Genomic DNA, 17,707 nt, shown 5'->3' on the forward strand with positions numbered 1-17,707 from the left:
GTTTGTATCCTGAGAAGGCTTCAAATTCCCACATTATTGCTCCAGTTTCTTGAGGTAAGGTGGCTTTAGCCGTCAGAGAGCTTCAGCCGGGCAAAACCACTGGCCAGGTGACTTTGGGTGTGACTTTTGAAGCAAATTTAAGGACCTGTCAATAGATCATCTGTCATTCTTTTGAGACATGTCTCTTACCACGAATGCTCAGGGAAGCAAATATTTCCCTGATTTTTGCAGGCAGACAAGAAGCTGGAGGAGTATGCCTCCTGTAGGTCAATCTCTCTTTTAAATGCGGATTTGAAATTGTTGTCGAAGTTGTTGGCATGACGGTTAAAGGGATAATTTTCCCATTAATCATCCGGGAGGTCCAGTTGGAGTTCATAAGGGGTTGGTTTTCTCGCAATGTCAGAAGGTTACTGAATGTGATTTAAGTTTTCTAGAAGCGGGCGATGGATGGGTTAATCATCTTGGATGCAGAGAAGGCTTTTGACAGCATGGAGTGGAATTATTTAATTTATACATTGTGGAGATTTGGGCTAGGTGAGGAATATGTCAAGTGTATTCAGGTGTTGTACAAAAGGCCTTTAGCGGCAGTGCTTACAGATCTGAGAATTTTGGTCTTCAGAGAAGGACTAGGCAGGGCTGCCCCCTGTTCTCTTTGCTGTTCACTTTGGCCATAGAGCCTTTTGCAGAGACTATTATGCAAGGTCCTTGATCTCTGGGTTGTGCTTTGGGAAGAGCAGCAGAAGATCACGCTTTATGAAGATGATGTGCTGCTGTTTGTGTCGAAGCCAGTTGTTTCAGTTCCCACTATAATTGACATGGTAAATAGAATTAGCACCTTCTCCGGTTATAAGATTAATTTTACAAACTTGGAGGCTCTGGGGTCCTGCATATTAGCCTCTCATCTTCTGTTTATAAGGGACTGGGTTAAAAAAGGACCCAACCTCCATTTGGCTCAGTATTGAAGCAGACCAGTCAGCTGTCCCTTTGAAGGTCTTATTATTTTATGGGCTGCCGAGGTCAGGTTCTGCTAGGTGCGAATATCTTATTATTAAAACTATTGGAGTGTGGAAGATGGTCTGCCCTCCACAATCTGGCACAGCAGTGGGACAATGTCCTGGAATTGGAGGAGGAGGAGGAACGCTTTGGTGGTGCACTGTACACCGCCCAGAAGATAGCCCCTTGTGGTGGTCTGCTGTGCCCTCCACAATCTGGCACAGCAGTGGGACAATATGCTGGAGTTGGAGGAGGAGGAGGAACATGTGGCCACCTCCGAGGAAGAGCCTGGGAAGGACCTGGAGGATGGAGAACAGGTGGTAGCGGCGAGGGTCTGACATGCCCGAAGGACCAGAGAGGCCCTCATCCGCACCTGGTTCTCATAGGATGTGGCTTCATCTGTCATCATCACATCGCTCCTACTCTCCACAACCCACCCCCTGTCCCCCCACACGCCCTCCCAGGGTCTTTGTTGTATCCCTCCAATGTGATGGGCCTGTATTGGCACTGTCAGCAGGTCAATATACAAGGCAGAAGGGTGATGATAACCCACAGAGAATACAGCAGGATATAGATAGACTGCAAAATTGGGTGGAGAAATGGCAAATTGAACTTAACCCGGACAAATGTGAGGTGATGCATTTTGGAAGATACAATTCAAATGGGAGCTAGAAAATAAATGGCAGAACCATTAGGAACATAGACAGATCTGGACGCGCAGGTCCACCATGCCCAGATCCTTAAAAGTGACAGCGCAGCTGGAAATGGTGGTAAAGAAAGCATGTGGCATACTTGCCTTCATAGGACAGGGCATAAAGTATAAAAGCTGGCAAATTATTTTACAGTTATATAGCACGTTAGTTAGGCCACATTTGGAATACTGTGTTCAATTCTGGTCACCACACTACCAGAAGGATGTGGAGGCTTTGGAGAGAGTACAGAAAAAATTTACCAGGAGGCTAATAGGGGCAGCACGGTAGCATTGTGCATAGCACAATTGCTTCACAGCTCCAGGGTCCCAGGTTCGATTCCCGGCTTGGGTCACTGTCTGTGTGGAGTCTGCACGTTCTCCCCGTGTGTGCCTGGGTTTCCTCTGGGTGCTCCGGTTTCCTCCCACAGTCCAAAGATGTGCAGGTTAGGTTGATTGGCCATGATAAATTGCCCTTCGTGTCCAAAATTGCCCTTAGTGTTGGGTGGGGTTATTGGGTTATGGGGATAGGGTGGAGGTGTTGACCTTGGGTAGTAGGGTGCTCTTTCCAAGAGCCGGTGCAGACTCGATGGTCCGAATGGCCTCCTTCTGCACTGTAAATTCTATGATAATCTATGATAATGGCTTTGATGAGAGATTGAATAAACTGGGATTGTTAGTGGTTTAGAGAGGGTAAACTATTGGAGGCTTTTTTCCAGGGCGGAAATGCCAATTACAAGGGAGGGGTGGGTTCAAGGTGGGGATGGAGGATAAGTTCAGTGGAGATGTGCGGGGGAAGTTCTTTTTACACAGGATGGTGGTGGCCTGGAATGCACAGTCAAGTGAGGTGATTGAGGCAGATATGTTAGTGACCTTTGAGACTTATCTGAACATACATAATGTGAAGATGCCGGCGTTGGACTGGGGTGAGCACAGTAAGAAGTCTTACAACACCAGGTTAAAGCCCAACAGGTTTGTTTCAAATCACTAGCTTTCGGAGCACAGCTCCTTCCTCAGGTGAATGAAGAGGTAGGTTCCAGAAACATACAAAGTCAAAGATGCGAATGTTTCTGGAACCCACCTCTTCATTCACCTGAGGAAGGAACGGTGCGGACTTCCGGTGGCGGCAATGCGGAGCTAAGCCGCACGTTCGACAGCTCCCGCTTTTATAGGACTTGTGGGCTCTTTTAAGGGCCCCAAACGGCGCTGATTCGGCGGTTCCCGGTGTGTAAAGCGGTCTGGAGCAATACCCCCCAGGATTTATGGTGCGGACCCGGAGTGGGGCGAGGAAAAAAGCGGCAGCAGCTCCTCTGGAAAAGCGGGGGAAGATTGACAAAATGGCGGTCGGTGGAGCCCCCGAGGATTGGAGGCAGTGGGCGGAGGACCAGCAGGCGGCCCTTCTGCGCTACTTTACAGAGCTGAAAGTGGAGTTGCTGGACTCTCTGAAGGTTATGACAAGTAAGCTGCTGAGTTGCAGCAGCAGGCCTCTGAGCACGAGGATGAGGTCTCGGCCCTCGTGGGGAAGGTGGAGATGCACGAGGCGCTCCACAAAAAGTGGCAAGATCGCTTTGAGGAGATGGAGTTTCAGACAAGGAGGAAGAACTTGCGGATCCTGGGCCTCGCGGAGGGGCTGGAGGGGTCGGACCTGCCGGCTTATGTGGCCGTGATGCTGAACTCGCTGGTGGGGGCAGGATCTTTCCATCTGCCCCTGGAGCTGGAGGGGGCCCACAGAGTGCTGGCCAGGAGGCCTAAGGCGAATGAACCCCCGCGGGCGGTGCTGGTGCGGTTCCATCGGTTCAGTGACCGGGAGTATGTTCTGCGATGGGCAAAGAAGGTGAGGAGCAGCAAGTGGGAGAATTCGGTAGTGCGTATCTACCAGGACTGGAGTGCGGAGGTGGCCAAGCGGAGAGCCGGGTTTAACCGGACGAAGGTGGTGCTCCACAGCAGGCAGGTGAAATTCGGCATGCTGCCGCCTGCGCGCTTGTGGGTCACCTACAAGGACCGGCATCACTATTTTGTGTCCCCGGAGGAAGCGTGGGCCTTTGTGCAGGCTGAAAAGTTGGACTCGAACTAGGGATTGGGGACTGTGGGGTGTTTTTTATATCACTGCTTATGCTGTTGCTGGCTATTCTGTTTTTTTTTCCGCTTTCGGATGATGTTGGTTATGGTTTTGTGTTTTAAGGGGGATGTTGGGGTCTGTGGTTGTTCTGTTTTGGTTTGTACGGGGTTGGTGGATGGGTTGGGACTGTTACTTGGGAGCTGCGTTGAGGGGGTGGGGTGGGGCAGTGGGAAAGGGCGGGCTTTCCTCTGGTTTCCCGCGCTGCGGGACGAGGGGAGTGGAGCTGGAGGCAAGGGGCGTGGATATCAGTTCCGTTTTCCCGCGCTGGAGCGGTGCCAAGGAGCTGTTGCAGGGGTGGAGGGGTGACCCCATATCGGGAGGGGTCGGAGTTAGGGCGGGAGCTGCCGGGGTCAGCTTGAAGTCAGCTGGCTCACGGGAGTACTATGGAGGGAGCGTCGCGGCTAGAACGGGTTCTAGCCGTGGGGGGGGGGGGGGGACCGGGTTGCTGCTGGAATGGCCAGGGAGGAGCTGGTGCGAGTCGGGGGGATCGGGGTGAGGTTCTATCGCCATGGGAAACGGGTCGAGTGGGGGGTTCTGGCCAGGGGCGAGCAGTCGATGGGCTATGGCTAGTTGATGGGGGAGGGGGGGGGGGGGGTGCCCCCTGATCCGGCTGATCACGTGGAACGTGCGGGGGTTGAATGGGCCGGTGAAGCGGGCCCGGATTTTTCCGCATCTGAAGGGGCTGAAGGCGGACGTGGCCATGCTTCAGGAGACTCGCCTGAGGGTGGCAGACCAGGTCCATCTGAGGAAGGGGTGGGTGGGGCATGTTTTCCATTCAGGGCTCGACGCGAAGAACCGGGGGGGTGGCGATCCTGGTGGGGAAGAGGGTGGCGTTTGAGGCGTCTGAGGTGGTGGCTGATAGTCGCGGCAGATATGTGATGGTGAGCGGTAAGCTGCAGGGGGAGAGGGTGGTGTTGGTAAATGTGTATGCCCCAAATTAGGATGATGCTGGTTTCATGAGGCGTCTGTTGGGCCGCATTCCTGACCTGGCAGGGGGCCTGATCATTGGGGGGGGGGGGGGACTTCAATACGGTGCTGGATCCCCCACTGGATCATTCTAGTTCTAGGACAGGCAGGAGGCCGGCGGCGGCAAAGATGTTGAGGGGGTTTATGGACCAGATGGGAAGGGTGGATCCCTGGAGGTTTGGGAGGCCGAGGGCTCGAGAGTACTCTTTTTTTTTTTTCTCCCACGTGCACAGGGTTTATTGCCGCATTGACTTTTTTGTCCTGAGTAGGGGGCTGGTCCCGAGGGTGGAGGATGCCGAAAATTCGGCTATAGCAATTTCGGACCATGCTCCGCATTGGGTGGATCTGGAGATGGGGGAGGTGCGGGACCAGCGCCTGCTTTGGCGTCTGGACGTGGGGCTTTTTGCTGATGAGGGGGTGTGCAGGAGGGTCCGGGGATGTATTGGGAGGTACCTCGAGGCCAATGATACTGGGGAGGTCCGGGTGGGGATGGTGTGGGAGGCTCTGAAGGCAGTGATTAGGCGGGAGCTGATCTCCATCCGAGCCCATAGGGAGAAGGAGAGACTGGTGGGGGAGCTGCTGAGTGTAGATAGGAGGTATGCGGAGGCCCCGGAGGATGGATTGCTGGGGGAGCGGCGTAGCCTGCAGGCCAAGTTTGATTTATTGACCACCAGAAAGGCGGAGACACAGTGGAGGAAGGCGCAGGGAGCGGTCTATGAATATGGAGAGCAGGATGCTGGCGCATCAGCTTTGCAAGCGGGACGCGGCTAGGGAGATTGGTGGAGTGAAGGATAGGGGTGGGAATATGGTGCGGCAGAGGTCAATGGGGTCTTTAGGAACTTCTACAGGGAACTGTATCGGTCGGAGCCGCCGGTGGTGGGGGGGGGGGGGGGGGGGGGAATGGAGAGCTTTTTGAACAGGCTGCGATTTCCAAGGGTGCAGGAGGAGCAGATGGAGGGACTGGGGGCGCCGATTAGAGGGATTTGCCACATGCAGTCGGGGAAGGCGCCGGGACCGGATGGGTTCCCGGTTGAATTTTATAAAAAATACGCGGACCTGTTGGTTCAGACCTTTAACGAGGCATGGGAGGGGGGAGTTTTGCCCCCGGCGATGTCACGGGCGCTGATTTCCCTGATCCTGAAGCGAGATAAGGACCCCTTGCAGTGTGGATCATATAGGCCAATTTCACTGCTGAATGTGGACGCCAAGTTGCTGGCGAAGATCTTGGCCACTAGAATAGAGGACTGTGTGCCGGGGGTGATACATGAAGATCAACGGGTTTTGTCAAGGGGAGGCAGCTGAACACTAACGTGCGATGGCTGCTAAATGTGATACTGATGCCGGCGGCAGAAGGAGAGGCGGAGATTGTGGTGGCATTGGATGCGGAGAATGCCTTTGATAGGGTTGAGTGGGGGTACTTGTGGGAGGTGTTAGAGAGGTTCGGGTTTGGGGAGGGGTTTATTAAATGGGTGAGGTTGCTGTACGAGGCCCCGATGGCGAATGTAGCGACAAATGGGAGGAGGTCCGAGTACTTCAGGCTCTACCGTGGGACGAGGCAGGGGTGCCCCCTGTCCCCCTTACTTTTTGCGCTGGCAATTGAGCCTCTGGCCATGGCGCTCAGGGAGTCGGGGAGGTGGAGGGGTCTGGTGCAGGGTGGGGAGGAGCACCGAGTGTCGCTTTATGCAGATGACTTGCTGCTGTATGTAGCAGACCCGGTGGAGATTCTTGCTGAGTTTGGGAGTTTCTCGGGCTATAAGTTGAACCTGGGCAAGAGTGAGCTGTTTGTTGTACACCCGGGAGATCAGGAGGTGGGGATGGTAGGCTCCTGCTAAAAAGGGCAGTGAGGAGTTTTAGGTACCTGGGGGTTCAGGTGGCTAGGAGTTGGGGGACTTTGCATAGACTTAATTTTGCTAGGTTGGTGGAGCAGAAGTTTAAAAGGTGGGACATGCTGCCGCTGTCATTGGCAGGTAGAGTACAGTCCGTTAAAATGAAGGTACTCCCGAGGTTTTTGTTTTTGTTTCAGTGCTTCCCCATTTTCATTCCGAGGGCCTTTTTTAGGAGGGTGAATAGCAGCATCATGGGATTTGTTTGGGCGCACGGGACTCCGAGGGTGAGGAGGGTCTTTTTGGAGCGGGGCTATTGGGCGGCTAATGTCTCGGTGATACGCAAGTGGGTAATGGATGGGGAGGGGGCAGCATGGAAACGGATGGAGATGGCGTCCTGTGGAGGCACGAGCCTGAAGGCACTGGTAACGGTGCCGTTGCTGCTCCCTCCAACGAGGTACACTACGAGCCCGGTGGTGGCGGCTACCCTCACGATTTGGGGTCAGTGGAGGCGACGCTGCGGGGGAACCACCGGTTTGTCCCAGGGAACATTGATGGCGGGTTCCTGGGGTGGCACAGGGCGGGCATAAGGAAGTTAGGAGACCTGTTCATTGACGGGAGGTTTGCAAGCCTGGGTGAGCTGGAGGAGAAGTTTGTGCTCCCCCCCCCCCCGGGGAATATGTTCAGGTACCTTCAGGTCAAGGCGTTTGCTAGGCAGCAGGTGGAGGGGTTCCCTTCGCTGCCCCCGCGGGGGGTAAGGGATAGGGTGCTTTCGGGGGTGTGGGTCGGGGATGGGAAGGTGTCTGACATCTACCAGGTGATGCAGGAGGTGGAGGAGGCATCGGTAGAGGAGCTGAAGGCTAAGTGGGAAGTGGAGCTGGGGGAGCAGATTGAGGAGGGGACATGGGCGGACGCCCTAGAGAGGGTGAACTCCTCCTCTTCATGTGCGAGGCTTAGCCTCATCCAGTTCAAGGTACTTCACAGGGCTCATATGTCCGGGACGAGGATGAGCAGGTTTTTTCGGGGGGAGGACAGGGGCATTAGGTGTTCGGGGAGCCCAGCAAACCATGCCCATATGTTTCGGGCATGCCCGGCACTGGGGGAGTTCTGGCAGGGGGTGGCGAGGACGGTGTCGAGGGTGGTAGGGTCCAGGGTCAAGCCAGGCTGGGGACTCGCGATATTTGGGGTTGGGGTGGAGTTGGGAGTGCAGGAGACGAAAGAGGCCGGTGTTTTGGCCTTTGCGTCCCTAGTAGCCCGGCGGAGGATCTTGTTGCAATGGAAAGATGCGAGACCCCCAAGCGTGGAGACCTGGATCAATGACATGGCGGGATTCATTAAGCTGGAAAAGGTCAAATTCGCCCTGAGGGGGTCGGTACAAGGGTTCTTTAGGCAGTGGCAGCCTTTCCTCGATTTTCTGGCTCAAAGATAGGGAACTAGGTCAGCGGCAGTAGCAACCCGGGGGGTGAGGGGTTGTTTATGTTAATTTAATTTATTGTTAATTTATTGGGTTGGGGGGGTTCGTTATATGCGTTGTTATGGGTGCCGGGGGGTGTTTATTATTATTATTATTATTATTCTGTTATACATTTTTCAAACATCTCAATAAAAATTATTTTTTTTTAAAAAGAGGAAGGAACAGTGCTTCGAAAGCTAGTGATTTGAAAGAAACCTGTTGGACTTTAACCTGGTGTTCCAAGACTTCTTACTGTATCTGGACAGATGGGGTATAGAAAGACACAGGCGGGTCGGTGCAGGCTTGGAGGGCATGTTCCTGTGCTGTATTGTCTTTGTTCTAACAGAATTGTGGCTGTATCTACACCACATGGAATGCAGCAGTTCAAGGAAGCAGCTTACCACACATCTCAAAGGTAATTAGGGATGGGCAATAAATGCTGGCCTACCCAGTGAAGTCCACATTCCATGAATACATTTTTAAAAATCCAAATTTGAGCTTTCTCCTCCGCGTAGCTCAGTGCAATATCATGCTGTGTGTTTTGCCTATGAAGCATTTCCTTCTGGAGATGAAAGATAAGCATGCTCCAGAATAGCACTTTAACAGTTGAAATGGTAGTGCTTCCAGTTTTGGATTAGAAACTGGAGGAAGCACAGGAGTGAGTTTGCCCTGTTTTGTCCTCTCCAGTTTGTTTAGAGCGATGCATTTAAATATAGGCTAAATATGTCTGTATCCATAGGTTATACAGAAAAGAAGTACTGCAGAAACTGGTTGAAAAGTGTGTGTCGAAGGGCTATGTCTTTCAAATGGAGATGATCGTGAGGGCTCGCCAGCTGGACTACAGTATTGGAGAGGTATGATATGGACAAAATAAATTTAAAAATGAATTTGAGAATCAGTTGTCTCCATTATAAAAAAAGTAAAAAGTCTTACAACATCAGGTTGTTTCAAACAATAGCTTTCGGAGCACACTGCTCCTTCCTCAGGTGAATGAAGAGGTGTTTGAAACAAACCTGTTGGACTTTAACCTGGTGTTGCAAGACTTCTTACTGTGCTCACCTCAGTCCAACGCCGGCATGTCCACTTTAAAATGTATCACTCATGGGACATTAAGGTAAACTTTATTTTTCCAGAAAACCTTGATGAAATAGAACCTGCTGCACAGTCTTCAAAAGATAAAGTGGGTGACACTGGTATATCAACGCAAGTTTGCTTTGCTATAAAACTAAACAGTAAATTAAATACACAAGTGTGCACATAACCGCGTCAGCATGAAATAGATGGCATCAACTTCTGATCTTTTTAATAAAAAAATCTCCGTTATAGTTCCATTGTTACTACTATCAAATATCCAAGCATATTGGGAGTAGGCAAAAGATGGCTGGTGTATCAGTTTTTTTAAATCAACCAAACAAAAATCACTGTTTAGTAACTAAGTGGGAGGTTCATTATAGTGAAACGTAATGTTTTGTTTACATGTTCATCCAAACTGGGCCTGACTCTCACCTGCCAACAAAAGAAACAAAATAATTTGGTATATGATTTTATTTGTATGAGCGTTTCCCCCTTTATCTGCATGTTTCGTTTTAAAACAAAATATAGCATACATTGTTTTGTTTTCATACAAGAAATATGGAGCAGGAGTAGGCCATTTGGCCCTGCGAGTCCACTTTGCCATTCAACAAGATCTTGGCAGACCATCTACCTAGTTTTCATCTTCCAGCACAGTCGCTTAATTCAAAGTACCCAAAAATCTGCCAACCTCTGTCTTGAATATACTCAATGACTGAGCATTTAATGACCTCCAGGGATGAGAATTCCAAAGATTTACAACCCTTAGAATGAAGCAATTCCTTTTTTTTAATATTAGAATATCCAATTCATTTTTTCCAATTAAGGGCCAATTTAACGTGGCCAATCCACCTAACCTGCACATCTTTGGGTTGTGGGGGTGAAACCCACGCAGACACGGGGAGAATGTGCAAGCTCCTCACAGACAGTGACCCAGGGTCGGGATTCGAACCCGGGTCCTCAGCGCCGTAGGCAGCAATGCTAACCACTGTGCCGCCCAAGAATGAAGCAATTTCTCCTCATTTTTCATAAATTACTGAACCCATGTTCTGAAACTGTGACCCTGTATTCTAGATTTCCCCAGCAGGGGACACATTTTTGCAGCATGTACACTTAATCCCCTAAAGAATGTTGTATGTTTCAGTTAGATCCTCACATTCTTTTAAACTCTAGAGAATACAGACCTGGTCTTCTCTATCTGTCCTTGTAGGAAAATGCCCTTTATCCGAAAAAAAAACAGTCCAATGAACTTTTATTATGCTATGTCTGCAGCAAGTATGTCCGTCCTTAAATACTGGAGGTGTGAGGTTGGTTCAGCTCAGTTGGCTGGACAGCTGGTTTGTGATGCAGGGCGAGGCCCAACAGCATGGGTTCAATTCCCACACTGGTGGACGTTATTCATGAATGCCTCAGGTTAAATCACCACCAGTCAGCCCTCCCCCTCACAGGGAAAAGCTGGGATTATCGCAACTTTAAAGTATTCAACATTAACGTTTTTACACCAATGGTACCCAACACCCCCTCCCGATAGCAGCCAGGTCTCCAAAACGTAGAATAAACAAATCTAATCTTTGGTGGAACCTCTCATCCACCCCTCAGAACAAATATCACCTTTTCCAAGGACAGGAACTCACAATGCCGAGGCTGGGGGGCAGAAGCCGACCTCCACCTCAACAAAACCTGTCTGTGAGCAATGAACGAGGTGAATGCTAAAGCACCTGCCCCCACTCCCGACTGCAACTCCGGAAGGTCTAGCACCCCGCATATGGCCTCTAGGGGATCCGGCTCCAATTCCACATGCAGAACCTCTGGCATGGTGCTAAAAAAACGGCTCCCAATATTTCTCCAATTTCGGGCAGGACCAGAACATATGGACATGGTGGGTTGGACCCCTCCCGCACAGCTGGCAGCTATCCTCCACCCTCTCAACAGCCGGCTCATCCTTGCCTTAGTTAAGTGCGCCCCATCTTAACTGAATCAACCACAGCATCACACATGAGATAGAGGCATTGACCTTTGCAGCACCTCACCATACTCTTCCTTCCAGCCCCATCCCCAACTCTTCCTCCCACTTGGCTTTAATCCTTCCACAGACTCCTTGTTCTTCCACAAAATCCTATTATAGATTGCTGAAGCGACCCCACTCTCCAGCCTCTTTCCCCCCCCCCCCACCCCACCCCCAACAACAAGTAGGACTGTGCCACCAGGAAAGCCTTTCTTGCAAAATTCCACACCTGCATATATCTAAAGCCCTGTTCACGCTGCAGTCCATACTTCACCCCAACTCCTCCAAACTTGTGAATCTCCCCTCCAGAAACTGATCCTTCATCTTTTATCCTTTTCTCCTCCCAACCCCGGAACCTTGCACCATCCTCCCTGGCTCAAACCCATCAATCCCTCTTTATCAGTATCACCCACAACTCTGTCCTCAACTTGAAGTGCCATCAAAATTGCCCCCAAATCTTCAGCGTGGCTACCTTACTGGATTCCCGGTATACATCCCCAAGGTGAGAGGCTGTGGCCCCATTGCTAGTGCTCGCAGCCCAAACCCCTTACAGGACTCCACGTGCACCCAAAAAGCCACTGTCACATTATTCCAGCTCCACCCCTTCTCCGTATTCACCACCCAGCAGTGCAACAAAATTCAAAAGAGCTATTCAGCTTTTCACCATATAAATGATAAAGGATAATGATGTAAATGTAGTTTTCAGATAACACTTAGGAGGCAGGAGGCACAGTAAAACATTGTAAACAGGATTAGAAAGCTCCTTTGGGAGATAAACAGCCTGAGTGAGTGGGCAATGTCAATTCCAACAAGAGCTAGAAGCAGCAATAGGCATTTTAGCCCCTTCTAAGACCACTCAGTACGATCATGGCTGATCTCCCTGTAGCCTCAACACCACTTTCCTGCCAGTTCGCCATAACCCTTCAACTGATCGCTAATTTAAAAATTGTCTATTTCCCCAGCATCCACCACATTCTGGGGTAGTGAATTCCACAGATTCACAATCCTTAGATTTCTCCTCATCTCTATTTTAAATCTGCTACCCCTTATCCTAAAACTGTGACCTTGTGTTCTAGATTGCCCCACAAGAGGAAGCATCCGCTGTACGTCTGCTTTGTCAATACCTTTTATCATCTTCTACATCTCAATTAGAATTCCTCACATTCTTCTAAACACGAGAGAGAGTATAGGCCATAACTACGCAATCTCTCTTCACAAGACAAACCCCTCATCTCTGGAATCAAGCTAGTGAACCTCCTCTGAACTGCCTCTAATGCAACTACATCCTCATAAGGGACCAGAACTGTACACAGTACTTCAGGTGCAGTCTCACCAATGTCTTGTACAGTTGCAGCAACATTTTCCGACTTTTATATACTATCCCTTAACTATAAATAGCCAAAATTCCATTTTCCTTCCTGCTTGCCTGCATGCTACTTTTTGGAGATTAATGCACGAGGACAATCTGATCCCTCTGCATCAAAGCACTCTGAAGTTTCTCATTATTCAGATAATAAGTTGCCTTTCCATTTTTTGACCAAAATCGATAAACCCATTCTTATCTACGTTAAATTCCATCTGCCAACCTAACTAATCTAAATCCATTTGTAAATTTCTTATTTCCTCATTGAAACTTCCTATTTTAGGTGTCATATGCAAATTTGGCTATAATACATTCTATCCGTACTTCCAAATTATTAATATATACTGTAAATAGTTGGGGGTCGAGGACTGAACCCTGTGGCACCTCACTAATTACATTTTACCCATCGGAAAAAGACCCACTTATCCGGACTCTGCCTTCTGTTGGTTAGCCAATCTTCTATCTAAGATAGTAAATTACCCCAAATCCCATGTGATCTTATGTGCGGCACCTTATCAAATGTCTTCTGGAAATCCAGCTATATTGGGCGGGATTCTCCCATTCGGTGGCAGTGTGTCCATGCCGTCAGAAACGCCGTCGCTTTTCAGGACGGCATGAACGGGCTGCTGGGAGTACTGATTCTGGCCCATACAGGGGGCCAGCGCGGCACTGGAGCGGTTCACACCGCTCCAGCCTCCCATCCTGGCACGAACTGTGCGCCGCGGGATCCATGCATGCGCAGTGGCACCGGCATCAACGAGGACATGCGCAGTGGCGCTGGCCTCCCTCAATGCGCCGGCCCCAATGCAACATGGTGCGGGAGTTCAGGGGCCGGTGTGTAAGAAAATAGGCCTGGGGAGCAAGAGTCCGGCCCGCTGACCGGTGGGCCCCGATCAGGGGCCAGGCCCCAATCGGAGGCCCCCACCCGGCAGCCCCCGACCCTGCGCGCAGAATTCCCGCCGGCTGCGCGGAGTTCCCGCCGGCTGCAACCAGGTGTAGATGGCACCGGCAGGACTCTTGCCTTTATAGAGTGGCCGCTTGGCCCATCTGGGCCGGAGAATCGGCGGCCCAGACGCGTAGAGCAGCCCGCGACCATTCTCCGCGTGCCGGTGTCGGGGCGGTGTGGCGCAGTTGCGGGGATTCTCCGGCCCGGCGCTGGGAGAATCCCGCCCATTACATCACCGGATCTCCATTATCGACTTGGTGCATTACATCTTTGGAAAAACTAGATCAAATTAGTCAAACACAAATTTATCCTTTATCAAACCATGCTGATTTTGATGCATTGTGTTTTGACTAAATTTATTTAAAAAGAGAAAGAGTACCCAACTAATTTTTCCAATTAAGGGACAATTTAGCGAGGCAAATCCACCTACCCTACACATCTTGAGTTGTCGGGGTGAAACCCGGGGAGAATGTACACACTCCACACAGACAGTAACCCAGGGCCGGGAACGAACCCGGGACCTCGGCGTCAAGAGGCAGCAGTGCTAACCACTGCGCCACCTTGCTGCCCCATGTTTTGACTTTCTAAATGTCCTATTTGCTTGATAATGGATTCTAACAATTTCCCCAACAACAGATGTTAAAATAACTAATCTATAGTTTCCTATTTTCTGTCTCCCTCACTTATTGAATAAGTGTGTTACATGAACATTTTCCTAATCCACTTGTACCTTTCCCGGATCCCAGGAATTTTGGAATATTATAACCAATCCACTATCTGCTCTGTCTTTCAATCCCAATAGATTGTTCAGGACTTTATCCATATGAAATGAAATGAAAATCGCTTATTGTCACGAGTAGGCTTCAATGAAGTTACTGTGAAAAGCCCCTAGTCGCCACATTCCGGCGCCTGTCTGGGGAGGCTGGTACGGGAATCGAACCGTGCTGCCGGCCTGCTTTAAAAGCCAGCGATTTAGCCTGGTGAGCTAAACCAGGCTAAGTTCCTCCCTTTCTATTATCTCTGCATGACCGGTTACTATTGGGGGATGGTATTAGTGTCCTCTGTTAAAAGCAGAGGCAAAATATTGAGTTAATGACTCTGTCATTTCTGTGTTTCCCACTGTTAATTCCCGGTCTCATCCTCCAAAAGGACCAACATTCACTTTAGCTGCTTTCTTCCCTTTTATATGCTTATAGAAGCTTTTACTATTTTAAAAATATTTTGTACTAGTGTTCTTTCATAATGTACCTTTGTTCTTTTTATTACTTTTTAGTAACCCTTTGTTAATCTTTAAAAGTTTCTTCCTGCCCGCCACTGGCCTTTACATTATGGTATGCCTTAGATTTTGACTTTGTTATCTTTAATTTCCTTGCTTAGCTATGGATGTTATTTCCCCCCTTACGTTTTATTATGCTCTTTATTCCTCTGGAATACATTTTAGTTGGGAGGAGTTGAATATCTCCTTAACTGCCACTGCTAATCAAATGACCTATCTTTTGGGGTTGCATGTGGTGCAGTGGTTAGCACTGGGATTCCGCAACTGAAGACCCAGGTACGATTCCCGGCTGGGTCACTCTGTGCGGAGTCTGCACGTTCTCCCCGTCTCTGCGTGGTTTCTTCTGGTTGCTCCGGTTTCCTCCCACAGTCCAAAGATTTGTGGCTAAATTGCCCTTAGTGTCCAAAATATGTTAAGTAGGGGTTATTGAGTTGGAGATAGGGTAGATAAGTGGGCTTCAGTAGGGTGCTCTTTGTTCCAGGATTTAGATGTTTCAGGCGGATTGAGAGGGATGTAAAAGGGGTGGTGGAGTTGCAGTACTAGTTAGGGAGAATATCAGAGCTGTACTACGGAAGGACACCTCAGAAGGCAGCGAGGCTATATGGGTAGGAGGAGATCAGGAATAAGAAGGGTGCAGTCACAATGTTGGGTTTACTACAGGCCTCCCAACAGCCAGCGGGAGATAGAGGAGCAGATAGGTAGACAGATTTTGGAAAGGAGTAAAAGCAACAGGGTTGTTGTAATGGGAGACTTCAACTTCCCCAATATTGACTGGGACTCACTTAGTGCTAGGTGCTTGGACGGGGCAGAGTTTGTAAGGAGCATCCATGAGGGCTTCTTAAAACAATATGTGGGCAGTCCAACTAGGGAAGGGGCTGTACTGGACCTGGCATTGGGAAATTAGCCCAGCCAGGTGGTTAAAGTTTCAGTAGGGGAGCATTTCAGGAACAGTGACCACAATTCAGTAAGTTTTAAAGTGTTGGTGGACAAGAATAAGAGTGGTCCTTGGGTGAAACTGAAATGAAAATCGCTTATTGTCACGAGTAGGCTTCAATGAAGTTACTGTGAAAAGCCCCTATGTGCTAAATTGGGAAAGGCTAATTATAGCAATATTAGGCGGGAACTGAAGAACCTAGATTGGGGGCGGATGTGTGAGGGTAAATCAACATCTGACATGTGGGAGGCTTTCAAATATCAATTGAAAGGAATTCAGGACCGGCATGTTCCTGTGCGGAAGAAGGATAAATACAGCAAATTTCAGGAACCTTGGATAACGAGAGATATTGTAGGCCTTGTCAAAAAGAAAAAGGGAGACATTTGTCAGGGCTAGAAGGCTGGGAACAGACGAAGCCTGTGTGGAATATAAGGAAAGTAGGAAGGAACTTAAGCAAAGTGTCAGGAGGTCTAAAAGGGGTCACGAAAAGTCATTGGCAATAGGGTTAAGGAAAATCCCAAGGCTTTTTACATGTACATAAAAAGCAAGAGGGTAGCCAGGGAAAGGGTTGGCCCACTGAAGGATAGGCAAGGGAATCTATGTGTGGAGCCAGAGGAACTGGGTGAGGTACTAAATGAATACTTTGCATCAGTATTCACCAAAGAGAAGGAATTGGTGGATGTTGAGTCTGGAGAAGGGTGTGTAGATAGCCTGGGTCACAGAGATCCAAAACGACGAGGTGTTGGGCGTCTTGAAAAATATTAAGGTAGATAAGTCCCCAGGACCTGATGGGATCTACCTCAGAATACTGAAGGAGGCTAGAGAGGAAATTGCTGAGGCCTTGACAGAAATCTTTGAATCCTCACTGTCTTTATGTGATGTCCCAGAGCACTGGAGAATAGCCAATGTTGTTCCTTTGTTTAAGAAGGGTAGCAGGGATAATCTAGGTAACTACAGGCCGGTGAGCCTAACGTCAGTGGTAGGGAAATTACTGGAGAGAATTCTTCGAGACAGGATCTACTCCCATTTGGAAGCAAATGGATGCATTAGCAAGAGGCAGCACGGTTTTGTGAAGGGGAGGGTGTGTCACACTAACTTGATAAGAGTTTTGAGGTGGTCACAAAGATGATTGATGCAGGTAGGGCAGTGGATGTTGTCTCTATGGACTTCATGGCAGACTGGTACAAAAGCTGAAGTCACACGGGATCAGGGGTGAGCTGGCAACATGGATATTGGACTGGCTAGGTCATAGAAGGCAGAGAGTAACAATGGAAAGCTCTTTTTCTGATTGGAGGGCTGTGACTAGTGGTGTTCCACAGGGATCAGTGCTGGGACCTTTGCTGTTCGTAGTATATACAAATGATTTGGAGGAAAATGTAACTGCTCTGATTAGTAAGTTTGCAGACGACACAAAAGGTTGATGGAATTGCGGATAGCGATGAGGACTGTCAGAGGATACAGGAGGATTTAGATCGTTTAGAGACTTGGGCAGAGAGATGCAGATGGAGTTTAATCCGGACAAATGTGAGGTAATGCATTTTGGAAGGTCTCATGCAGGTAGGGCATATGCAGTGAATGGTAGAACCCTCAAGAGTATTGACAGTCAGAGAGATCTAGGTGTACAGGTCCAGAGGTCGCTGAAAGGGGCAATACTTTCCTAGCAAAGCTACACCACTTCCTTTTCTTTTCTGTCTGTTCTTCCAAAATGCTGAATACCCTTGGATATTTAACTCCCAGACCTAGTCTCTTTGTAACCATGGTAAGGTAGTCAAGAAGCCATACGGCATGCTTGCCTTCATTGGCCGGGGCATTGAGTATAAGAATTGGCAAGTCATGTTGCAGCTGTATAGAACCTTAGTTAGGCCACACTTGGAGTATAGTGTTCAATTCTGTCGCCACACTACCAGAAGGATGTGGAGGCTTTGGAGAGGTTGCAGAAGAGATTTACCAGGATGTTGCCTGGTATGAAGGGCATTAGCTATGAGGAGCGGTTGAATAAACTCTGTTTGTTCTCACTGGAACGAGAGAGGTTGAGCGGCGACCTGATAAGAGGTCTACAAAATTATGAGG

The 17,707-nt window shown here is 49.4% G+C and overlaps 1 protein-coding gene across 2 annotated transcripts in view; it reads left to right on the top strand.

The window, feature by feature from the left end:
- Positions 1-17,707, top strand: part of dpm1 (dolichyl-phosphate mannosyltransferase subunit 1, catalytic) — a 113,503-nt gene that overhangs the window by 85,194 nt on the left and 10,602 nt on the right. For both annotated transcript variants that reach the window (XM_038803141.1, XM_038803142.1), the window contains one exon: positions 8,782-8,896. In XM_038803141.1, the coding sequence (XP_038659069.1) occupies positions 8,782-8,896 (115 nt within the window). The remainder of the gene's footprint in view (positions 1-8,781; positions 8,897-17,707) is intronic.

This window comes from Scyliorhinus canicula, chromosome 7, assembly GCF_902713615.1.
Source record: "Scyliorhinus canicula chromosome 7, sScyCan1.1, whole genome shotgun sequence".
Lineage (NCBI taxonomy): Eukaryota > Metazoa > Chordata > Chondrichthyes > Carcharhiniformes > Scyliorhinidae > Scyliorhinus > Scyliorhinus canicula.